The sequence below is a fragment of the Oncorhynchus kisutch genome, linkage group LG5 (genome assembly GCF_002021735.2).
Source record: "Oncorhynchus kisutch isolate 150728-3 linkage group LG5, Okis_V2, whole genome shotgun sequence".
NCBI classification, from domain to species: Eukaryota; Metazoa; Chordata; class Actinopteri; order Salmoniformes; family Salmonidae; genus Oncorhynchus; species Oncorhynchus kisutch.
Window position 1 is genome coordinate 14,227,633 of NC_034178.2, and position 25,401 is coordinate 14,253,033.

General features: G+C 45.0%; 1 protein-coding gene across 6 annotated transcripts in view; it reads left to right on the plus strand.

Annotated features, from left to right (window-relative positions):
- The window catches only part of itsn1 (intersectin 1 (SH3 domain protein)), a 65,470-nt gene that overhangs the window by 18,545 nt on the left and 21,524 nt on the right, over positions 1 to 25,401 (plus strand). For 2 of the 6 annotated variants that reach the window (XM_031824533.1, XM_031824534.1), the window contains 23 exons: positions 1,054 to 1,121; positions 1,728 to 1,823; positions 2,514 to 2,577; positions 2,881 to 3,047; positions 5,218 to 5,379; positions 5,564 to 5,639; positions 7,075 to 7,187; positions 7,284 to 7,347; positions 7,706 to 7,843; positions 8,194 to 8,306; positions 8,748 to 9,010; positions 9,381 to 9,530; positions 9,633 to 9,773; positions 12,242 to 12,329; positions 12,965 to 13,104; positions 15,660 to 15,746; positions 18,532 to 18,653; positions 18,810 to 19,012; positions 19,426 to 19,547; positions 21,166 to 21,180; positions 22,181 to 22,509; positions 22,831 to 23,005; positions 23,421 to 23,626. In XM_031824533.1, the coding sequence (XP_031680393.1) occupies positions 1,094 to 1,121; positions 1,728 to 1,823; positions 2,514 to 2,577; positions 2,881 to 3,047; positions 5,218 to 5,379; positions 5,564 to 5,639; positions 7,075 to 7,187; positions 7,284 to 7,347; positions 7,706 to 7,843; positions 8,194 to 8,306; positions 8,748 to 9,010; positions 9,381 to 9,530; positions 9,633 to 9,773; positions 12,242 to 12,329; positions 12,965 to 13,104; positions 15,660 to 15,746; positions 18,532 to 18,653; positions 18,810 to 19,012; positions 19,426 to 19,547; positions 21,166 to 21,180; positions 22,181 to 22,509; positions 22,831 to 23,005; positions 23,421 to 23,626 (3,062 nt within the window). In that variant the 5' untranslated portion in view covers positions 1,054 to 1,093. The remainder of the gene's footprint in view (positions 1 to 1,053; positions 1,122 to 1,727; positions 1,824 to 2,513; positions 2,578 to 2,880; positions 3,048 to 5,217; positions 5,380 to 5,563; positions 5,640 to 7,074; positions 7,188 to 7,283; positions 7,348 to 7,705; positions 7,844 to 8,193; positions 8,307 to 8,747; positions 9,011 to 9,380; positions 9,531 to 9,632; positions 9,774 to 12,241; positions 12,330 to 12,964; positions 13,105 to 15,659; positions 15,747 to 18,531; positions 18,654 to 18,809; positions 19,013 to 19,425; positions 19,548 to 21,165; positions 21,181 to 22,180; positions 22,510 to 22,830; positions 23,006 to 23,420; positions 23,627 to 25,401) is intronic. The other 4 variants (XM_031824537.1, XM_020482675.2, XM_031824535.1 and 1 more) reach the window with 3 other exon arrangements.

Here is a 25,401-nt window from a genome sequence, read left to right on the forward strand (position 1 = left end):
TCTTAACAGCTCGGCTACCTGCTGCCATCGTCGTCGGTGATCATCGTTGTCGGTGATCTGGCCTACCACCGTGTCGTCAGCAAACTGACAGACGGGGGGTTCCAGGGTCCAGTGTCCAGATCAGAGGGAGGTGTTTAATCCCAGAGTCCATAGCTTCGTGATGAGCTTGGAGAGCTCTGTTGTTGAACGCGGAGCTGTAGACAATGAACAGCATTCTCATGTAGGTGTTCCTTTTGTCCAGATGGGAAATGGCAGTGTGGAATGCAATAGCAATTGCGTCATCTGTAGAGCTGTTGGGTGGTATGCAAATTAGTTGGTCCACGGTGTCTGGGTTGATGGTGTTGTGAGCTATGACCAGCCTTTCAAATAATTTCTTGGCTACAGATGTGACTGCTAAGGGGTGCAAGTCATTTAGACAGGTTACCTTTGCGTTCTTGGGTCTGCTTGAAACATTACAGACTGGGTCAGGTAGAGGTTGAAAATGCTCTGAGTATGCATCCTGGTAATCAGTCTGTCCCTTGTGAATGTTTACCTGTTTAAAGTCTTACTCACGTCGGCTACAGAGAGCGTGATCACATATTCGTCCAGAACAGCTGGTACGCTCATGCAGGGTTTAGTTTTGCTAACCTCGAATTCAGTGTTGTTAATCAGATGACAATCCACCCATACATAATGGTTGTCTCAAATGGCACCTTATTCCATTTATAATGCACCACCTTTGACCAGTAAGCAATGCACTATAAAGGGAATAGGGTGCCTTTTGGGATGCACCCCACGACAACCATTTGTCTGTCAGTGCAACACCACTGACCAACTAGCTGTACTTTACAGACAAGTGATGCATTTAGGCCTATCAACCTATTACCAAACAAGTCTCTATTGCAAAATGTTAACCTAGTCTGTTAACAACTTGCTGCCTGGCCTGCCCTCCCTCTGAGGAAAGGAATAGAAAAAAGGCATAGAACATGAAGCTGCTTTGGGAGATGGAGGAGAAGAGAGGATATAGACACAGTTGTGGACCTGTTGACTGTTCTGGACCTTCCTGTCTTTCAGGTGTTTGCAGCGAGGCTGCAGTTGACTGACCCACTGAACAATGGCTCAGTTTCCCACGCCCTTCGGAGGTGAGTGCCACCCAACCAGATTGACAACCGTCTGTGTGAGTCACAAGCGTGCATGCGTGTCAGAGAAATGTCTGTGCACGCAGCTGCGTGCCTGCGTGAAGGTGCGTGTGTCCTGATCTCCCTCTACACATGAGTTATTGAGAGTTATACTGTAACTTCAGCACGAAGGAAGGGCCACTATCAAGTTATTACTCCCAGGTGGTGGAAGCCTGCCTGCTGGACCGCAATGGCTGCATCCCTAATGCCACCCTTTCCCCTACATTCCTCAACATCAACTCTGAACCTCAAAGCCAGTTCCACTGCATTTTAGCACTGTTCCCCTTTAATCAGGGACTAATTTAGACAGACACCAGGTGGGTGCAATTGGTTATCAGGTTAGAACAGAAAAGCAGCAGGAGCCGTACCTCGTAGAGTAAGTTGTATACCTCTTCCCTACATAGCGCACTATATAGGGAATGGGGTAGCATTTAGGATACAGCCATGGTGTATGGTGGACTTAACCCCCCCTCTCTCACACACACACACACACACACACACACACACACACACACACACACACACACACACACACAGGCGAGAGCTTCAACTGATCTTTCTCTCTCTCAGGAGGTCTGGACGCCTGGGGGATCTCTTTGGACGAGCGAGCCAAACATGACCAGCAGTTTGTCAGCCTGGCCCCCTCACCAGCTGGCTACATCACAGGTTAGCTTTACTCACAGCAAGGGAGGGGATGGACAAACGAAGGGAAAGAGCGGTAGAGGACAGTCTTTGCAGTACATCATGTCAGGCAGAAGTTGCTTGAAGATAGCAGAAGGTCACTTCATAAGGGCTTTCTCTTATATTACACACAGAGTACCAGGTCAAATGTGAAGGGTTAGTGCTTCTATATCTGCATTGCTCGCTGTTTGGGGTTTTAGAATGGGTTTCTGTACAGCACTTTGACATCGGCTGATGTAAAAAGGATCTGATTGAATGAAGCCTGGTGGACTGAGTCTAGGGCAGGCCTTGAAGTGTTTCATTCCCTACAGCCCACACCGTAGCATTCACACCGTAGTCATTCTCCACTTTTCTCACTTTCAGAAAGGACATTTCAGTCACTCACTCATATTATCATCTGATATCATTGCCTTGGGTGTTTTGATGTTCAACATAACCTTGCAGAACCTCCTCAGACAATTTTCGAGAAGTGTTAGTGCTTGTTTCACTCTGCTACTTCAGCAACAAGTCTCAAAATTGCTGATTGTGTTCAAATTGAAATAATTTGCCCTATGATTCCTCTTGAAAGAGGAACCAACTGGCCTTTTCTCTCTGTGTTTGAATAGATATATTCATAATGGTGTACAACAGACTCGACAGTATTATAATGTCATTTTCCCTTCTCATTGTCCGTAGGTGACCAGGCCAGGAATTTCTTCCTGCAGTCAGGCCTGCCCCCTCCCATCCTGGCACAGATATGGTGAGTGTCTCCTCTCACTCCATCTCTCTAATTCTTAACTCAATCTGCTGCTAATGTCAACCACTGTTGTCTCTCTCTTTGCCCTTCTCCGGTTTTTGTCGTTCTCCTCCCTCTGTCTTCCACTCCAGTTTCACTCATTCCTTCTTTCTCTCCTTTTATCTTTCTCTCTCCCCTCCCTCGCTCTTCAATTGCTTTATTGACATGACATCCGCACGGACATATTGTGAACAACAATGATAATAATCAGTATAATGTAATCAAATCTTTACTTTCTCCCTCTCTTGCTCTCGCTCCCTCTCTCAGGGCCCTGGCCGATATGAACAATGATGGGAAGATGGACATGCACGAGTTCTCCATCGCCATGAAGCTGATCAAGCTCAAGCTGCAGGGTCACCCCCTGCCCCCCTCTCTGCCCCCCTCCATGAAGCAGCCGCCCCTCACCCTGCCCCCGCCACCCACCGCACCCTTTGGTAAGGGATTAGACAGGGGCAGGGTGCGTCTCAATAGTCTAAAGGGGCTTCCTTTTCTCCATCTGCACTGATCTGTACAGCAGGATAGGTAAAAGCAGTGTGGTGGATGCAACAAACAAAAAAAGTACATTTTTGCTTTGACCTGTCCACGTGTTCTTTCAGATCAATGCAGGTGATGTACAAGAGACTAGGAGTGTGTGCTACTAGGCTATGAGATACACCCATGTTACTGTCCCCATGGCCACCAATAACTAAATGGACTTTAGAGTGCTCAAAGCCAACTCTGCCATATCATCTGCACCATTTATGTTCATACAGTTGAAGTCGGAAGTTAACATACACCTTAGCCAACTACATTTAAACTCAGTTTTTCACAATTCCTGACATTTAATCCTAGTAAAAATTCCCCATCTTAGGTCAGTTAGCATCACCACTTTATTTTAAGAATGTGAAATGTCCGAATAATAGTAGAGAGAATGATTTATTTCAGCTTTTATTTCTTTGATCACATTCCCAGTGGGTCAGAAGTTTACATACACTCAATTCGTATTTTGTAGCATTGCCTTTAAATTGTTTAACTTGGGTCAAACTTTTTGGTGGCCTTCCGCAAGCTTCCCACAAGAAGTAGAGTGAATGTTGGCCCATTCGTCCTGACAGAGCTGCTTTAACGGAGTCAGGTTTGTAGGCCTCCTTGCTCGCATACACTTTCTCAGTTTTGCTTTTCTATAGGATTGAGGTCAGGGCTTTGAAGGCCACTCCAATACATTGACTTTGTTGTCCTTAAGCCATTTTGCCACAACTTTGGAAGTATGCTTGGGGTCATTGTCCATTTGGAAGACCCATTTGCGACCAAGCTTTAACTTCCTGACTGATGTCTTGAGATGTTGCTTCAATATATCCACATAATTTTCCCTCTTCATGGTGCCATCTATTTTGTGAGGTGTACCAGTCCCTCCTGCAGCAAAGCACCCCCACAACATGATGCTGCCACCCCCATGCTTCACGGTTGTGATGGTGTTCTTCGGCTTGCAAGCCTCCCCCTTTTTCCTCCAAACAACAATGGTCATCATGGCCAAACGGTGCAGTTGCAAATTGTAGTCTGGCTTTTTAATGGCAGTTTTGGAGCAGTGACTTCTTCCTTGCTGAAGCGTCTTTTCAGGTTATGTCGATACAGGACTTGTTTTACTGTGGATATAGATACTTTTGTACCCGTTTCCTCCAGCATCTTCACAAGGTCCTTTGCTGTTGTTCTGGGATTGATTTGCACTTTTTGCACCAAAGTACATTAATCTCTAGGAGACAGTACGCATCTCCTTCGTGAGCGGTATGACGGCTGCATGGTCCCATGGTGCTTATACTTGCGTACTATTGTTTGTACAGATGAACGTGGTACCTTCAGGCTTTTGGAAGTTGCTCCCAAGGAAGTTGCTCTCCTTTTGATTTTCCAATGATGTCAAGCAAAGAGGCACCGAGTTTGATGGTAGGCCTTGAAGTACATCCACAGGTACACCTCCAATTTACTCAAAGGATGTCAATTAGCCTCTAAAGCTTCTAAATCCATGATGGAATTTTCTGGAATTTTCCAAGCTGTTTAATAAAGGCACAGTCAATTTAGTGTATGTAAACTTCTGACCCACTGGAATTGTGATATAGTGAATTATTAGTGAAATAATCTGTCTGTAACCAATTGTTGGAAAAATTGCTTGTGTCATGCGCAAAGTAGATGTCCTAACCAACTTGCCAAAACTATAGTTTGTTAACGAGACATTTGTGGAGTGGTTGAAACACTTAGGTTGGAGTCATTAAAACTAGTTTATGTAAACTTCCGACTGTAACTGTAGCTAGATGTTTCACTGGGGCAATTTAAAACCTTTAACTTCCTATTATCTCAAAGCACAACCGTGTTGTTTCTGGTATTTGAACAGGCAACGCCCTAGGTCGATATTTGGTTGCTTCCCCTGACAACCAGGCCATTTTGCTGTGCACTGCCTGTTTATGACCAGGCTAATGTTGTTAATTTTCAAGTGAATCAGTCAGAACTCAGCACTTGTAGACTCATCGGCTTTGGGTGAGTGGGGAAAATAATAATAATAAACGGTGTTAAAATAATAGGCTTGTCAATAGAAAATGAATGGAGGTCTGACATACCTTACTTCATTCTACCCTGCAGGAATGCATGGTTTAGGGGTAATGCCAGGCCTCCCAGCAGTCCCTCCATTACCCATGCCCCCTATGCCAGGGGTGGGTATGTCCCCCCCTCTGGTGTCGTCGGTTCCCCCGTCTGTACCCCCCTTGGCCAACGGAGCGCCAATGACGGGCTTCTCCCACCCAGGTATGCCCCAATCAGCATCGCCGTAAGACATACCACTGATTATTCAAAGCGGAGTTCTAGTGAATAACAGTGAAGCCCTCTGGCAACGTTTCAGAGCATCTCACTTTGTTGATTTAATCCTTTCTTAACCTCTTTTTGTGACCCCATCTCTCTCGGTCTCTTTCTCTCCATCTCTGTCTCTCAGCCACCACACTCAACAAAAGCTCTTCTTCCAACCGCTCCGGTGCCAAGATGCAGGGCCAGTCTTTTGAGACTTCTAGGTGAGTCACGGCACCCACTTGGAAGAGCACCCACTTGGAAGAATGGCCCCTGCTCATTGAGCCCAAACTCAAAGGGACAAATGTAGCTGTGTTTGTGCTTAGACACCGAGCCTTTTTTTTTTAACACACAACAGGCTAGCTCATTAAAATGCCATCACATCACTTTTAGATGCACAGCCGACGTCCCATGTTGTCAGTTGGAGAAAAGCAATTATTCTGTCCAGACCGCTTTGCTTTCTAACGTTACACAAAAATAACTTAATGTTTCAAGCACATTTTTTTTCAGAAGTGAACCCTTTACACTTGTGGGAGTTGGTCTATATGGATCAATTGAAATGTTTCGTAAAGAAGAAATATGAAAATCATATACATAAGCATGGTAGCAATTGAAAGGGAACCGTTTGGAGATTATTGGAAAATGATTTGACCAAAGTTGAGGACACAAACAAGACTCAGTCCAAACGTTACACTGTTGATTTTATGTGCATTTTACATCTACTGTACTTTTCGCTGCATTTGTTGACAACTAAATGTGAAAATACTCTGGATACATACAGTAAGGTGATGATAATCTTGTTAAATGTGGGCTAGGTGCAACATAAGACAACACATTTAAGGGTTTGAGTGAGAAGACTAACTGGTGTGTTCAAGTGGCGCCACACACCTCTCCAAAGTGTGCACAGTTCCTAAGTTGTTTCAATGCACTTTTATGACTCAAAGAAGAGTCTTCAACTATAATGTGCTTCAACTACAATGTACAGTAGACATTCTGTTCAGAACAACCCGGATATAAAACCATGTCATCTTGTAACTGTACATTAAACATAGTGATCATAAACGTTGACACTATATGACGTGAGTTTTATGTTATGGAAATGTGAAGTGCACATTTGTACTCACAGGTGTTTTGGCTTGCTTGTATGACGGTATTTCTTATCCTCAACATCTCATCTTTCTAAATATATCAAGTCTTCTTCATTTCCAGCATTTCCCTCACTCAGACAACAAAACATTTGCAAAAGTTGCGGGAGGGATTAGTGGGAGGGATGTGGGGCAATTTCTTATCTTGTGCGGCGTAAGTTCAGAACATCTGTGAATCAAAACCCATACAGCGCTGTGAAGCGTAGAGCCTGAGCTCTAGCGTCATGTATAGCATGTTACTGTACAGCCACTGTGTTCCAATTTAGGCGCTTATCAGTGTCCAAACCCGTATACCGGTACGAGTGTAAAGGTTTATAAAGGCAATTTGTCTTCGTCTTAAAGGCAATTTCCAACTGGCTCCGACACAGACAGCAAAGCAAGAACACACAACTTAACACAACAGTACTATAAAAAACAACAACGAATAGATACAAGCAGATGTGAGGCATCATCAAAAAGTCTGTTTAAAAATACGCATTTAATAAGATATTGTCTCCCCCCCTCTCCATCTTAGCGCCCCTGTGCCCCCCCAGCCTCCCACTGACTGGGCTGTTCCCAGCTCGTCCCGGCTAAAGTACCGGCAGCTCTTCAACAGCCACGACAAGATGATGAGCGGCCACCTCACCGGTAAGACCTTGTCTGTCAACAATACACACTGCTGGTTTGTCCAGTCCACATCAGCGGTTTCTCAAAAAAGCTAATGTTTTTATCCTCGTCTTTCAGGACCCCAAGCAAGAACCATCCTGATGCAGTCCAGCTTGCCCCAGACCTCGCTGGCATCCATATGGTAAGAGATGGGAGCAGGGCCAATACTTAAGACACTTGGCCACTAATTCCTATATGTTCACACATTGCTGCTCTTTGTTCTCTGACTACTGCTTCTCTCTGCTGACTCTGGGTAGAAGTTACTTTTAGACGCAGATCTAGGATCAGCTTAACCAGCAGATGGCAAAACGAATCATATCAGTTGCTGTTTAGGAGGGTGAAACGCAAAAGTAGTCTCGGATCAGTGCCGTCGGGGTGCCCCTAAACGGCACTTGTTTTTACCTTCGTCCACTCTGCTAGTCACAGGACAGGAAGTGCATGGCTGGTGGTAACACGACACGTCTTTCTCTCTCTCTCCCCCTCTCCCTGTTTCTCTATAGGAACCTGTCGGACATCGACCAGGACGGCAAGCTGACGGCCGAGGAGTTCATCCTGGCCATGCACCTGATTGACATGGCCATGTCCGGCCTGCCCCTGCCCCCTATCCTGCCCCCAGACTTCATCCCCCCCACCTTTAGGTACAATCCACTGCCCCCTCTGCTGTCTGGCAATGCCCCTTAACTCTACCTCTGTCTGCAGAGCATTGATACCGGCACTTACCTTAGAGAGTCTTGTCTAAAGATGCATTATTGATCTTATTGCCCTTCACCACGGCCAGGGAATTTTTCCTTAACCCCGTGACCTGACCCGGAAAAACACTGGCTCCTATTGTTTTTAACTATCAATCAGGCTATATTGATTCCATTAGGAGTTTTTCCTGGTTAAGTCACACGGTCAGGAAAAACCCCTGGTCCTGCTCACCCATGCCCTATATGAGGTGCTGTAGGTTAGTGAGCTGCTCTGACTGTGGTCTGATGTCCGTCTCCAGGAGGGTACGTAGTGGTAGCGGGGTGTCTGTCACCAGCCTGCACTCCACTGACCAGCGGGTCCAAGAGGAGGCCGAAGAGGAGCAGGAGAGCGAGAAACAGAAGCTGGAGAAACGTAACCACTCTTAAATTCATAGACCGAGCTATGGGTGACTGACTGTCCATGGGCTCGAAGTGATAGATCTGAAGCTATGCAGTGTTTGTTTACAATTACGTTGTTAATGAACAATGGAGCAAAACGAGCTCACGTTTTGGGTGTGGTGCGTCAGTTGAACTAAACCAAAATGCTTGGGAGCTATGTTCTTCTCGAATCTAATGGCTATGTATCATCAATTTTAAAGTCCAAAAATGTATGTACCAATCCCTTTAAACACAGCAAAACGCTCCTTTTTAGATATAAACAGGTATATAAAAATGGCCCCAGTTTTCCAAGAAATGCCCCTGAAAATTTGGCAACAGGGCAAAATATGTTCCCCATTTCTCTCTCCATTTCTCTCTCTTTCTCTCTCTCTCTCTTTCTGACCCCTCCTATCTCTTTCTTTCTCTCTCCCCAAAGTGACTTTCGAGGACAGGAAGCGGGAGAACTTTGAGCGGGGCAACCTGGAGCTGGAGAAGCGTCGACAGGCCCTGCTTGAGCTGCAGCGCAAGGAGCAGGAGCGTCTGGCGGCGCTGGAGCGCGAGGAGCAGGAGAGGAAGGAGCGCGAGCGGCTCGAGCAGGAGCGGCGGCGGCAGCAGGAGCTGGAGAAGCAGCTGGAGAGGCAGAGGGAGATGGAGAGGCAGCGGGAGGAGGAAAGACGCAAGGAGATTGAGAGGAGAGAGGTGAGGAGAGGAGGTGGAAAAGGGGAGTAAGGAGGACAGCGAGGATAGATCAAGAGAGGGGGCTGGAGAGGTGGAGGGGGAGAGTGGGGAAAGTGAAGAACACAGGAACCAATGCAGTGTGTGTGTGTGTATTAACAATTCTATTACGTTGTCTTTTTAAGATTTGTAAATTCATTCTCCTTATTGTGTTGCTTTAATGACAGGGGGAGACGGGTGTAGAGAAAAAGGTGGAAACGCGGGTTGAACCCAGGTCTCCGGCAGGAAGTTGAATATGTGCGCAGACCTGGAAGTGTTACCACTCCACCACGGCTGGCTCTGCACTATTTCTGCGTATACAGTATAACATTCCCTCTGTGTTTCCTCGGGCTAGGCGGCAAAGCGGGAGATGGAGCGTCAGCGTCAGTTGGAGTGGGAGAGGAACCGCCGGCAGGAGCTGCTGACCCAGAGGAACCGAGAGCAGGAGAACATTGTCCTGCTCAAAGCCCGCAAGAAGACCCTGGAGTTAGAGCTGGAGGCACTGGTAAAGACAGACACACACACACACCATCATAACTGTCTTTACTTTGTTCTTTGGAAGAAAAGACAATAAGGTATGATAATTAGTTTCACCCTCCCTCCCCAGAACGACAAGAAGAGCCAGCTGGAGGGCAAGCTGCAGGACATCCGCTTCCGCCTGTCTGCCCAGCGGCATGAGATCGAGAGCACCAACAAGACCCGCGAGGTCCGCATCGCTGAGATCACCCACCTCCAACAGCAGCTGCAGGTACGTACACACCTTGTGTAACACATACAGTCCCCTCCATAATTATTGGGACAGTGAAGCATTGTTTCTTCTTTTGGCTCTATACTCCAAAGGTTAGGATTTGAAATCAAACGATGACTATGAGGTTAAAGTGCAGACTGTCAGCTTTCATTTTGGGGACACATTCACTGTATGTATATTAAAGTAGTCAAAGGTTAAGTAATTGGTCCCATATTCATAGCACGCAATGACTACATCAAGCTTGTGACTTCATATTTGTTCCATGCATTTTCTGGTTTTGGTTGCCTTTCAGATTATTTTGTGCCCAATAGAAATGAATTGTGAATAATGTTGTGTACATTCAGTAACTTTTATTGTAAATAAGAACAGAATATGTTTCTAAACACTTATACATTCATGTGGATGCTACCATGATTACAGATAATCGTGAATAATGATAAGTGAGAAAGTTACAGACGCACTAATATCATACCCCCAAGACATGCTAACCTCTCACCATTACAATAACAGGGGAGGTTAGTATTTTATATCATACCCCCAAGACATGCTAACCCTCACCATTACAATAACAGGGGAGGTTAGTATTTTATATCATACCCCCAAGACATGCTAACCCTCACCATTACAATAACAGGGGAGGTTAGCATTTTATATCATACCCCCAAGACATGCTAACCTCTCACCATTACAATAACAGGGGAGGTTAGCATTTTATGTCATACCCCAAGACATGCTAACCCTCACCATTACAATAATAGGGGAGGTTAGCATTTTTTTTGGGGGGGGGGATGATATTTAGGCATCTAACTTTTTCACTCATCATTATTCACGGTTCATTCAGGACTATCCGTAGTGTATGGTAGCATCCACATTCATGTAGAAGTGTTTAGAAACATATTATGTTTTTATTTACAATAAAAGGGACTCCAAAATGACACTATACATTATTCTAGAGCCAAAAGAAGAAGAAATGATTCACTGTCCCAGTAAGTGTGCAAAGCTGTAACGGTATAGGGTAGCTACTTTGAAGAATCTAAAATATATTTGGATTTCTTTAACACTTTTTTTGGTTAGTACATGATTCCATATATGTTATTTCATAGTTTTGATGTCTTCACTATTATTCTATGCTGTAGAAAATAGTACAAATAAAGAAAAACCTTTGAATGAGTAGGTGTGTCCAAACTTTTGACTGGTGCCTTGACTTTATCCACATTTTGTTACGTTACAGCCGTATTCTAAAATGGATTAAATAAATAAAAAATCTCAGCAATCTACCCACAATACCCCATAATGACAAAGTGAAAACAGGTCTTTAGAAATGTTAGCAAATCTTATTAAAAAAATCAAAAACAGAAATACCTTATTTACATAAGTATTCAGATCCTTTCTCATGAGACTCGAAATTGAGCTCAGGTGCATCCTGTTTCAATTGATCATCCTTGAGATGTTTCTACAACTTGGAGTTCACCTGTGGTAAATTCAATTGATTGGACATGATTTGGAAAGGCACACACCTATCTATATAAGGTCCCACAGTTGACAGTGCATGTCGGAGCAAAAACCAAGCCATGAGGTCGAAGGAATTGTCGGTAAAGCTCCGAGGCATGATTGTGTCGAGGCACAGATCTGGGTAAGCTATTCATCAGTAAAAGGCACATGACAACCTGCTCGGAGTCTGCCGAAAGGCACCTAAAGACTCTCAGACCACGAGAAACAAGATTCTCTGGCCTAATCAAACCAAAATTACTCTTTGGCCTGAATGCTAAGCGTCATGTCTAGAGGAAACCTGGCACCATCCCTAGGGTGAAGCATGGTGGTGGCAGCACCATGCTGTGGAGATGTTTTTCAGCAGCAGGGACTGGGAGACTATTCAGGATCGAGGCAAAGATGAACGGAGCAAACTACAAAGCGATCTGTGATGAATACCTGCTCCAGAGCGCTCTGGACCTCAGACTGGGGTGAAGGTTCACCTTCCAACCACACAACAACCCTAAGCACACAGCCAAGACAATGAAGGAGTGGCTTCGGGACAAGTCTCTGAATGTCCTTGAGTGGCCCAGCCAGAGCCTGGACTTTAACCCGATTGAGCATCTCTGGAGAGACATTATGGTGCATATCCTCCACCCAAACCCTCTACAGATTAGGGATGTGACAAATAAAGTTTGATCTGATCATTAGCAAACAGACAGAGCAGGCAGGCAGGCCAGCATGAGGGAGAGCGAGAGAGAGATGGAGAGGTGGGGCAGGCAGAAACGTGCTCGTATGTTTTTGTAATCTGCATCTCGCAATGTCTTACCTTGCAAATTCACCAAAGTAGCCTGACATTTGCCTCTTCCTCTCTGCCTTTATTTGAATTACACAATTTTCCCAGGCCTTTATAGCCTATGGACTATAACCCACAAAATAGTACTTTTTGTGATAACTGCACTGAGATTTGAATTAAGTGCTTTGTTTGTTTCCCCAAGGACTCTCAGCAGTGGCTCGGCAGGCTGATCCCTGACAAACAGTGTCTAAACGAACAACTCAAACAGGTTCAACAGAACAGCCTGCACAGTAAGTACTGTTCCTCACCTCCGCACATCTTTCTACAGAGACCGTCTCCCAGATCCCTGGTCAAAAGTAGTGCACTTTATAGTATAGGTGTGGAAGTGCCCCCCACCTAGCGCCGCATCAAATAATCTGGCCTATTAGTTTTAATTGACAAACTGTTGCCTTTGTAACCCACCTGCAAACAAAACTAAGGGAAATACTGACTGCCCTACTATACTTAAGCAATAAGACCAGAGGAGGTGTGGTATATGGCCAGTATACCACAGCTAAGTCCTTATGCACAACGCAGTGCGGAGTGCCTGGATACAGCCATTAGCCATGGTGTGTGTGTATATAGGCCACCGACCACAAACCCCCTAGGTGCCTTATTGCTATTATAAACTGGTTACCAACGGAATTAGAAAGGTCTGATATATCACGGCTTTCAGCCAATCAGCATTTAGGGCTCGAACCACCCGGTTTATAATAACCGATACGGCGCTTGCTCTCTGGGTCATATTCACTAGGCTCAAAATGAACGGGCCAAACGGGGAGGGGCTAGCCGAACTTGTCCAATAAGAAATGCTTGTTTTAGTTTTCTGCTGCAAACATTTTTTGCTACACTGGGCACTAATAAATACAACCCCGTCCTTGTCCAGGAGACTCCCTGTCGTCGCTGCAGAAGGCGTTGGAGGTCAAGGAGTCTAGTCGGCAGCAGCTGAGAGAACAGCTTGACACCGTGGAGAGAGAGACCCGCTCCAAGCTGCTGGAGATAGATGCCTTTAACACCCAGCTCAAGGTAGTACTACTCACTAACCACTCATCTTACTAGGTTACAGACCAGGGCTCCGGTTTTCAAGGCTAAGTTCATCGTTAGAACCTTCGTAGGAGGTTGTTTCTCAAAACCGTTGGCATTCAAGCGTCACTTTGTCACTCCGTGAACGCAGCTAACTTCAGAAGGATGTTGACTACAAAATAGAAAGTTGTCAACGGTTTGTCAATCGTTACAAACAAACGAAGGATAAAAATGAATTGAATGAACACCGAGATGACTGCATTAAAAGAAGATTAGTATAGGCTACTTAGGCCTATTGCCTATATTTCAATCAAGCTATTCAAATCAATTTCATGTTCAATCAAGGAGTTCTATTTTGTAATGCTAATGTCTATAATTTTTGTCTCAATTTATTTCATGCTGTGTGACATGTGCACAATGATGTACCAAATCTGTGATTTAGTGCATTATGATAGGGTTGGCATTAGAATAAACAACCTCAATATTTGCAGCCACATAGGGGATGATATCCTCTAGTGACTCCCCATCCCGGGTGCGGGAGCGTAATCATCGACTGACACTAATTAGCATAACGCAACGGACATAAATATTCCTATTCATGAAAATCACAAGTGAAATATATTGAGACACAGCTTAGCCTTTTGTTAATCACCCTGTCATCTCAGATCACATCTCAGTTTTTAACACGGAAATCAGAAAAGCAATCAAATTAAATTGTTTACCTTTGATGAGCTTCGGATGTTTTCACTCACGAGACTCCCAGTTAGATAGCCAATGTTCCTTTTTTCCAAAAATATTATTTTTGTAGGCGAAATAGCTCCGTTTGTTCTTCACGTTTGGCTGAGAAATCGCCCGGAAATTGCAGTCACGAAAACGCCGAAAAATATTCCAAATTAGCTCCATAATATCGACAGAAACATGGCAAACGTTGTTTATAATCAATCCTCAAGGTGTTTTTCAAATATCTATTTGATAATATATCCACCAGGACAATTGGTTTTTCAGTAGGACCGATTGGAATAATAGCTACCTCTGTATTTTACACGAGAATCACTCTGGGAGCCATCAGGTGACCAGTTGCGCAATGTAGCCGCTTACGGGTATTCTTCAACATAAATGCGTAAAACTACGTCACAATGCTGCAGACACCTTGGGGAATACGGAGAAAAAGTAATCTGGTTGATAGCCCATTCACTGCTCAATAGGGACGCATTGGAACGCAGAGCTTTCAAAAGATGAGTCACTGGATTTTTCTCAGGCTTTCGCCTGCAATATCAGTTCTGTTATACTCACAGACAATATTTTTACAGTTTTGGAAACGTTAGTGTTTTCTATCCTAAGCTGTCAATTATATGCATATTCTAGCATCTTGTCCTGACAAAATATCCCGTTTACTACGGGAACATTATTTTTTCAAAAATGAAAATACTGCCCCCTAGTCACAAAAGGATATCTCTCTAGGTGCAGATCTGTTGTCAGTATTGTGGAATAATTCTAATGCTAAAATGATCCGAGAGCAGCGCTGACTTTCTTTCGTCTCGATCAGTATCGACACATGCTCCAACGACGCGCTTATGGACATTCTCTGTACGTGGTGTTTTGGGAAAAGCATGTGACAATCTTCAGCCGTTTTATAGGAACGATGCCTCGTTAAAACATTATGGAAGCTTTAAGTTCCATCGGGATCCCCGGCCCTGGTCTCTCCAACCCTGTTCCTGGAGAGCTATCCTCCTGTAGGTTTTCACTCCAACCCCAGTTGTGACTAGCTTGATTCAGCTTATCAACCAGCTACTTATTAGAATCTGGTGCTCTAGATTAGAGTTAAAACCTACAGGATGGTAGCTCTCCAGGAACAGGGTTAGAGTGCCCTGTCTCATGTTCCCAGTGGATAGACCTATCCCACAGAGCACAGACAAGAAGTGACCAACAACTGGCTACAGTTCTTCTCATAGGGGCGAATCCTAACTACCACATAGGTCGAATTTTCACCATGCATTGATTTCAATAAGAGACCAAATGAAGATCTGACTTATAAAATGGAAGTTAGGATTTGCCCCATGTGCTCAGTTTAACAGTTGATAGTGGACCATTTTAAAACACTGACTTCCAGAACTTTCTTTCTGCCTAATGATACCTTTGCATCTCTTTTGTGTGTGTGTGTGTTGGGGAGCCAAGACTGTCAGAGGGCTTGATGATTTGTGTGTCTGATGATCCCCTTTTTTAATTTCAATGTGATCTCAGTACTTTAGTCCTTTCTTTTCAACCAAAACTTTGTTAATTGCTCCACATACCATATCAGGGCCCCAGCGTAGTGGAGTAGGGTTAAATTGCCTGTCGACTCTGATCTTGGGTCAGTTTTGGATTTGGGGAAGGGGAGCTGATCCTAGGTCTGTACCTAGGGGAAAACGTGGGGTTTTACACTGTTCTCTCACTGTATCTGACTGTTGCTCACTCTGTCACCCCGCCCGCCATCCACCCTGAAACCCCCGTCTGGTCTGTGTGGCTTGGCTGACCTTTTCCCCGTGCCCTCTGACCTCTGCCCTCGCCTGTCCTTCCAGTCTCTGGCTGTGTTCTATCAGGGCCACACTGCCCGGATAGAGGGCCTACGTCTGGAGCTGCTGCTGGAGGAGCAGAGGGGGCGACAGGTAGTCCACTCACCAGCACTGCTGCCCACCGCAGGACACTCTAGAATTGTGCACCCCTCTGGAGAATAATAACCAATCAGAATAACTCAGTGTGCTGTTACTAAGCAGATTTGAAACCCAATGATAAAGAAGGAAGCTGCCTTACTAACTGATGAAGAAAGTTAGACCCATGTCACACTACAGGGCCAACCGGAACTGTACTGGGCTGGCTCAATTTCACATTGCCCTTTCAAAACACTGTTCCAGCAACTATGGTGGATGTGTAACCAGGCCTAGTGCAGTACGGTTCTGCTCAGCTGGGCTCAGTAATGTGATGGGTATGTTAGGCTCACCCTGTGTCTGTACCTGTGGTAGGCTGTGCTGTTTCCGAGCAGCGTGGCCCTCTTCCCCACAACATCCTGTGGATTCAACCTGGGGAATCAAAGATGGTTAAGCTGTATGTGGGTTGCTATGGTTTGACGTCGGACACAGCCACATGGGGCTGTTGGGCCACCTAACTCAAGGCGCCAGGTCAGGGCTAGGGGTTGAGTCTAATCTGGATGTTTACCTGGGTCGTGTTCATTAAGGACAAAGCAATGGAAAACAAAAATGTGCTTTCCTTAATGGGCAGGTAGTCCCTCCCTTTTTCAGTCTGTTTCTTTCTGTTTGGTGCCTAATGAACACGACCTTGTTGTTGACCTCGGTGGCACTGCTGCTGTTCTATCTGACCCTTGACCTTGGGGTCCCTGTGTGTCTCTTTTCAGTCCGAGGGGGGCTCGGTGGACCAGATGCTGCTGGACTGTCTCTCGGCCCTCCTGGCCTGTTTGCAGCGTATAGACGTCTACCTGCAGGTGTCCCTACTGCCTCCCCTTCCTCCTCCTCTTCCTCCACGCCCTCCCCCCCGCGCTCCCCCACCCCAACCCCCTTACCACTCCTCTGCTTCCTTTGAAGGGCTGGTCAAAGCAAGCCATGCTGTCCTTCCGCTTGAGCGTCTTTAGCTTTAGCCTCGGTAGCCCTGCAGCGAGTTAATAAATGCCAGCCTCACATTGCCTCCTCAACCCTCTAGACTAGGGCCCAATAAAAACACTAGCATACTATTTAGTATGCGTTGCCAAGACCAGAGTCAATTGGGTCACACTAGGTAGTATGCAAGTGTATACTGGGACACAGCTCCGGTCGATGTTGTTAGCCACCATGTGCGTGAACCTGGTTGTTTGTCTATTTCATTTTATTAAATTGAATCAATGACAATTTTATATTTTTCAGCTCCTTGAGCACTTGAGCTTTAAGTTGTCAGGCTTTGTAGTTTTGGTTACGGTGAGAGGACAACATTTACCTATTTGGAATCCCCCCCAAAAAACATTAAGACATACGCTTGTTGCGTTAGTAAACATCTGTAGAAAGCACAAAAACACTTCTCAAAAGACTCGTAAGGCACTCTGTCTTATTGGAAAGAAATGAAATGCCTTTGTTTAATTACATGGCAGGAGGACAAGATTAAAAACAGCACACTCGACCGACGCTTTGCGGCTGTACAGTCCTTCTACTGGGTGAGTGACCACTAGTGTTAGTGATGTATTTATTTAATAGTGAACTGTGGTGTAGGGCCTACTATTTTGGGAGACCAAATCCATACAGACATAGGCTAATTGAAGACTTGGTACAGTAAAGAAATATAGAACAAGGTAGTGAACAGGGTAATGTCATTTATCAGTAGATTGAAGCGATATGAAAATGATCCTCAATTTGTTATTGTGAGACTATTTAAATAAATCTTCACAGTTTCTCAGTCAGTCGCGCATCTCTCACCATTTTAACCAAGTACTAAACAAATATTGCTTTCCTGAACGTACCTCACTCTCTCCAGCCCCATGTGTTGATGACACGCCAACTAAACATATGGGGGTGAAACCTTTGGTTGCATGGTGTTGCATCTAATACTGATTAATGATCTTGATAGTAATTCATTCAGGAAAATCAAGTCCTCAGAACTTAATTCCCTGCTCAGACTATATATTAAGACTTTATTAACCCTTGAGAGACGATGGGTTTGAATTACACCTACCTATGATCCTTGTGAATTTCCCATTCAACTCTTTTGACTGATCTCCATATCAGTCTGTGTGCTTTTGAGAATCATAGTTTGGCTCAGATTTCTCCCAGAGCCATGAATGTTCTCTGTGATTGTTTGGTACCACTTGGCTTTAACCAGTAGTGTTTCCATTTGGTGCTCAAACCAGAGCAGAGAGAATTTGCCCCTAGATGCTGATCATAGGTCAGTTTTGCATTTTCCCCTACTAGGTTAAGGTTAGGATTGGGGGAGATGAAGCTGATCCTAGATCTGTACCTAAGGGAAACTTCACCCCGGAGCGCTGAAACACTGCAATCTTCCAGTGGTGTCAGTGTTGCCGTAGTAACCCAGGGCTTGTTTAACCCTCCCTCAGTGGTTCATGTGCAGCACTCTCCAGACTCCGAGAGCTGTCCAACTCCCATGAACGCACTGTGGTGGCGGCCATGTTTTGTGCAAGTGTGTCTGCCCCAAAAATCCAACTGACACCTACATTTCAGTAGTAGTAGTAGCCCAGCATTAATTGGAGAAAACACCGAGATGAGATTAAATGGAAGGAAGCAGTAGACTAAACACAGACTTTACATCTGGTAACTGAGCCTGGCTGGGATCATAATGGCGCTTACAGGGCACAAAATGGCTGACGCCTCACTGTGATGTGAGTGTTGTGTTGAGTCCCGGCGACCCCGCCCACACTTTCCCCTCACCGGTCCTCCTCTATCCCACGCTGCCTTGCAGGAGCTCCGAGAGATCCACAGCAAGCAGCAGAGGCAAAAGCAGAAGGATCACCTGGAGGGAGAAATCAACATCCACGCCATCGCCCAGGAGAGGGCCAAGTCCGCCGAGCTCACAGACGGAAGGTGTGTGTGTGTGTGTGTTTGCGCACAGGACACCATATGTGTGAGCGAGCTGCTCCTATGTCCGCTCATTCTGTATGGGTTATGCGGATGCAGCCCCATCACTGTGATCCAGTCATTTTAGAGGTTACCTCTTAACACCCCCTTTCCTCTCCCCAGGTTGTCTGCCACTGACGAGGGCCTGGCGTGGCGAGATGAGGGCACGGTGGAGGCCCCCACCCCACCCCCCCAGCCCTGGATGAAGCGCTTGAGTGAGGAGGAGGGGCGCACTAAGAAGGACATGCAGGACAAACTCAACCAGCTCTTCATGCAGCAGCCTGAACCAGGGAAACTCATGAACCAGAGCCCATGGCCCACGGGCGGTACGTGTCAAAAATAAAATGTATAACAGAGAAGCCTTGAAAGAGCGTGCATACAGTAGAACCTCAGATTTACAAATCCTTTGATTTCTGGACTGACCAGGGGCAATGTCGAACTGGGACAATTAAAATCAGACAACCAAAATGTGTGCTGTATGTATCTGAATAAATTATTAGGAAATGCATGTAGATTTAATTCACACAATTCAAATTTTCTGTGAAGTTTAATGCAGTTTTTAAGTAGTCTCGAGTATTTCAGTGTTCCCGAATGACATCCATTCTAAACATTTTCAAATCTCAGAGGTCCTACTGTAGACGTTCTAAGAACGTTTGGATGTGCCTGGTTCTGTGGGGGAGAGAGAAAGATGTGACCCTGTCCTGTGTTCCTAACTCCCAACCTCGTCTCCTCCCTGCAGACAAGATTCCGGTGACTGGGTTCAACCAGGACAAGGTCAAGGTGGTCTTCTACCGGGCGCTGTACCCCTTTGATGCCCGCAGTCACGATGAGATCACCATCACCCCCGGAGACATTGTCATGGTGAGAGGCATGCTGTCAATCACTCCTGCCAAGCACCATTTGTGTGTATGTTATGGAGGTTTATGTAAAGTGATTAGTCTAAATGAACCAGGAAGTGTGTAGTTGAGTGTAGATTTTTGAACGCCGATAACGATTATTGGAGGATCAAAAAAAGCAGATACCGATTAATCGGCCAATTTTAAATATATTTGTAATAATGACAATTACAACAATACTGAATGAACAATGAACCCTTTTATTTTAACTTAATATAATACATAAATAAAATCAATTTAGTCTCAAATAAATAATGAAACATGTTCAATTAATGCAAAAACAAAGTGTTGGAGAAGAAAGTAAAAGTGCAATATGTGCCATGTAAAAAAAGCTAACGTTTAAGGTCCTTGCTCAGAACATGACAACATATGAAAGCTGGTGGTTCCTTTTAACATGAGTCTTCAATATTCCCAGTTAAGAAGTTTTAGGTTGTAGTTATTATAGGAATTATGACGCATCGACTATTTCTCTCTCTACCATTTGTATTTCATATACCTTTGGCTATTGGATGTTCTTATAGGCACTTTAGTATTGCCAGCCTAGGCTCAGGACTTGATGGGCTTGAAGTCATAAACAGTGCTGTGCCTCAAGCATTGCTAAGAACTGCTCGCAAACACAGTAAAGTGCTGTTTGAATGAATGCTTACGAGCCTGTTGCTGCCTACCACCGCACAGTCGGACTGCTCTATCGAATATCAAAACATAGACTTAATTATAATAAACACACAGAAATACGAGCCATTGGTCATTAATATGGTCAAATCCGGAAACGATTCTTTCAGTGAAATACGGAACCATTCCGTATTTTGTCGAACAGGTGGTAACCCGTAGTCTAAATATTGCTGTTACATTGTACAACCTTCAATGTTATGTCATAATTATGTAAAATTCTGGCAAATGAATTACTGTCTTTGTTAGGAAGAAAGAAACATCGATCGCAACGAGCCAGGTGGCCCAAACTGCTGCATATACCCTGACTCTGCTTGCACTGACCGCAAGAAAAGTGACACAATTTCCCTAGTTAATATTGCCTGCTAACATGCATTTATTTTAACTAAATATGTAGGTTTAAAAAAATATACTTCTGTGTATTGATTTTAAGAAAGGCATTGATGTTTATGGTTAGGTACAAAAGAATGTGCTTTTTTCGCGAATGCGCTTTTGTTAAATCATCACTCGTTTGGCGAAGTTGAATTAGGCTGTGATTCGATGATAAATTAACAGGCACCGCATTGATTATATGCATCAACCATGTGTAGTTAACTAGTGATTATGTGAAGATTGATTCGTTTTTTATAAGATATGTTTAATGCTAGCTAGCAACTTACCTTGGCAACATCCAATGCTGCACTCGCGTAACAGGTGGTCAGCTTGCCGCGCAGTTTCCTCGTGGATTGCAATGTAATAGGCGATAATCGGCCTCCAAAAAGGCAAATGACCAATTTGTTATATGAACTTGATATCGGCCCCAATTAATCGGCCATGCCGACCCCTAGTTGAGTGTGTGTCTGCCTGCATGCGTGCATGTGAGTATTAACTTTTGCCTCCTGACTCTCTCCCGACTTTGCTCACTCTACCTGAAGGTGAAAGGGGAGTGGGTAAGTGCAGGTCCACTGTCTAATCAGCTGCTCACTTGTGATCCCAACACCTGCTTTCATTGGTCCATCTCATGTGTCCATCTCAACTGCTGTCATCTCTTCATAAGCGCTTAAAGAATTTAACCGTTGGGTTGCATGTTTGTGGTTGTATATCCGTTATATGGTCAGTATACTCGGAGGATACACACTTGTTCTCAAAGGGCATATGATTATACATCTATACAAGCTTGCCTCTACGTTGGTTACTGGAAAGGGCATTTTGTAAGCTGCAGAGAATGAGACGATCATACAGACACATTTGATCCCATTTCACCAAGTACTCCTTCAACAAAGCAGTCCCAAAGCCATCCACTGTCATTCTTATTCTCTCAGCTTCTCTTCATGACCATCTGCATGCTTGGAAAGGAAGCGGTGATATTCAACTTGTCTTGTGAATCGCGAACATCCATTCCAAAAGTGGTCCAACCACTCTGTTGTATGTTTTAAATAAGGAATAACCACACATGGCTGGGCAACCCCAGTCCACAGGATTTATTGTAACCGCTCTTAATTTAATTTGTTTCTCCACAATTTATCAATCTAATCCTGTGTTGGCTCGTCAGTATCTTGGTCCAGACTACTCGCCTTTTCTGTCAGTCAGAGTTGGGGTCCATTCAATTTCAACTCAGTCAATTCAGGAATTTCCCCATTGCTTTTCAACAAAGCTTTTCAGTACATGTTCCTAATTTGAAATAGAATTGATCCTAACCCTGCTGTCAGCTATGAGCCTGTAGCTGGTTAAAGGAAAAGGTCCAATGGATAGTGTGATCCCTGAGAACTGGGGTTGTGGGTTGTTCTTGGCATAGAAATATAATTACTAGAAGGTACACTCAATATGGCCTACTCATCCCAGCATGACTTAAATGAGAATATCCGTTCTATTCATTTGAGTCATTTCTATAGTCTTCTTTGGCTCTGTAGTGCTATGATGGTGAGCTGATCTTTGACCTTCGCCCCCCAGGTGGACGAGTCCCAGACAGGTGAGCCAGGCTGGCTGGGCGGCGAGCTGAAGGGGAAGACGGGCTGGTTCCCTGCCAACTACGCAGAGAAGATCCCAGAAACCGAGGTTCCCATGAGCCTGCGGGCCAGTGCTGCCACCACGGGCGCTGCGCCCAAACTGGCCTCACGGCTCACACCCACCGCCGTCTCCACCACACCCACGCCACCCAGCCAGCCAATGGCAACCCCTCCCCCGGCAACAGCTCCCCCTGCCCCCGGTCCCTGCCCTGGTCCTGGTCCCGCCTCTTCCTCCTCCTCGGCATCTAGTAACTGGGCAGATTTCAGCACCACGTGAGTGACAGCTCCAACCCTTCCTCTCACACAGCACTCAATACATTAAAATGCAATACAAGTGTTTTTTTTTTTTTTAACCTTTATTTAACCAGGCAAGTCAGTTAAGAACAAATTCTTATTTTCAATGACGGCCTAGGAACAGTGGGTTAACTGCCTGTTCAGGGGCAGAACGACAGATTTGTACCTTGTCAGCTCGGGGGTTTGAACTTGCAACCTTCTGCCGCCCCATTTCAGTCATAGTCTTACCTACACCAGGTTATTAATTGAAGACAAATCAGAGTTTGAGTTGGTAAACTCTGTGTGCCTCTCTCCGCTCAGATGGCCGTCCACCAGCTCTGTAGAGAAGACTGAGACTGGGGAGGGCTGGGACGCTTGGCCCACCCAGCCGTCTCTCTCTGTGCCCAGTGCCGGGCCCGGGGGCCAGCTGCGCCAGCGCTCTGCCTTCACACCCGCCACCCTCACTGGCTCCTCTCCGTCTCCCGTCCTGGGACAGGTACAGTCGTTTTTTGTATTTATATTTTTTTACAATTTTATTTAAAAAGAGGGAGTCACATTGAGACCGAGGTCTCTTTTACAAATGAGCCCTGCAACATGCAAAAATTAAATTAAATACAAAGTACACACATCAGTCAAATAATAGTAATAATAATACATTGGATTGTAACACTCAGTTTAGATTACTCTGAGGAGCACAGGAACATATCACCTAGGCCTAGCAGGAGAATGATATTGACTCTACCTGAAGCATTGCGGTTGTACTGTCAGATGAATGAAGAGCAGGACTTAGAAACAGCACATAGAGGTTCTGTAGTACTTCCCTTCCTTCTCTCACACTCTTCCTCTCCCACTCCCCATTCCTTTCTCTCGCTCTCTGTTTCACCCCCCCTCTCTCTTCCTCCATTTCTCAGGGGGAGAAGGTGGAGGGCTTGCAGGCCCAGGCGCTGTACCCGTGGCGGGCCAAGAAGGACAACCACCTCAACTTCAACAAGAGCCACGTGATCACAGTGCTGGAGCAGCAGGACATGTGGTGGTTCGGCGAGGTGCAGGGCCAGCGGGGCTGGTTCCCCAAGTCCTACGTCAAGCTCATCTCTGGCCCCGTACGCAAGTCCATGAGGTGAGGAGAATGAGGATGAAGCTGTCCCACCCCATAGTCACATTTATTAATAATGTATGCATGTATGTTTGTGTGTGTATATATATGTGTGTGTGTGTGTGTGTGTGTGTAATAATATAAACTATTATTGGAGTATTATTATTAATCAAAACGATTATTTATATACAGTGGGGAGAACAAGTATTTGATACACTGCCGATTTTGCAGGTTTTCTTACTTACAAAGCATGTAGAGGTCTGTAATTTTATCATAGGTACACTTCAACTGTGAGAGACGGAATCTAAAACATAAATCCAGAAAATCACATTGTATGACTTTTAAGTAATTCATTAGCATTTTATTGCATGACATAAGTATTTGATACATCAGAAAAGCAGAATTTAATATTTGGTACAGAAACCTTTGTTTGCAATTACAGAGATCATATGTTTCCTGTAGTCCTTGACCAGGTTTGCACACACTGCAGCAGGGATTTTGGCCCACTCCTCCATACAGACCTTCTCCAGATCCTTCGGATTTCAGGGCTGTCGCTGGGCAATACAGACTTTCAGCTCCCTCCAAAGATTTTCTATTGGGTTCAGGTCTGGAGACTGGCTAGGCCACTCCAGGACCTTGAGATGCTTCTTACGGAGCCACTCCTTAGTTGCCCTGGCTGTGTGTTTCGGGTCGTTGTCATGCTGGAAGACCAAGCCACGACCCACCAGGGTAGCCTAGTGCGTTACTAGAGCGTTGGACTAGTAACCGGAAGGTTGCGAGTTCAAACCCCCGAGCTGACAAGGTACAAATCTGTCGTTCTGCCCCTGAACAGGCAGTTAACCCACTGTTCCCAGTCCGTCATTGAAAATGAGAATTTGTTCTTAACTGACTTGCCTGGTTAAATAAAGGTAAAATAAAATAAAAAAAAATGTCAATGCTCTTACTGAGGGAATGAGGTTGTTGGCCAAGATCTCGCGATACATGGCCCCATCCATCCTCCCCTCAATACGGTGCAGTCGTCCTGTCCCCTTGGGGAAAAGCATCCCCAAAGAATGATGTTTCCACCTCTGTGCTTCACAGTTGGGATGGTGTTCTTGGGGTTGTACTCATCCTTCTTCTTCCTCCAAACACGGCGAGTGGAGTATAGACCAAAAAGCTCTATTTTTTTCTCATCAGACCACATTACCTTCTCCCATTCCTCCTCTGGATCATCCAGATGGTCATTGGCAAACTTCAGTCGGGCCTGGACATGCGCTGGCTTGAGCAGGGGGACCTTGCGTGCGCTGCAGGATTTTAATCCATGACAGGTGTCTTTTATACAGGTAACGAGTTCAAACAGGTGCAGTTAATACAGGTAATGAGTGGAGAACAGGAGGGATTCTTAAAGAAAAACGAACAGGTCTGTGAGAGCCGGAATTCTTACTGGTTGGTAGGTGATCAAATACTTATGTCATGCAATAAAAATGCAAACGAATTACTTAAAAATCATACAATGTGATTTTCAGGATTTTTGTTTTAGATTCCGTCTCTCACAGTTGAAGTGTACCTATGATAAAAATGACAGACCTCTACATGCTTTGTAAGTAGGAAACACTGCCGATTTTACAGGTTATCAAATACTTGTTCTCCCCACTGTATGTATATATATTTATAGTTATAATTATAGTAATGTATTTTTATTTAACCCTTAGGGCAGACAAAATTGATTCACTGTTTAACAGATTTTCCCCCAGAAAAGTGAGGCGAGCGAGCAAAAAAAACGAAACATTCAGTGTATAAGGAATAACAGTACTTTACCA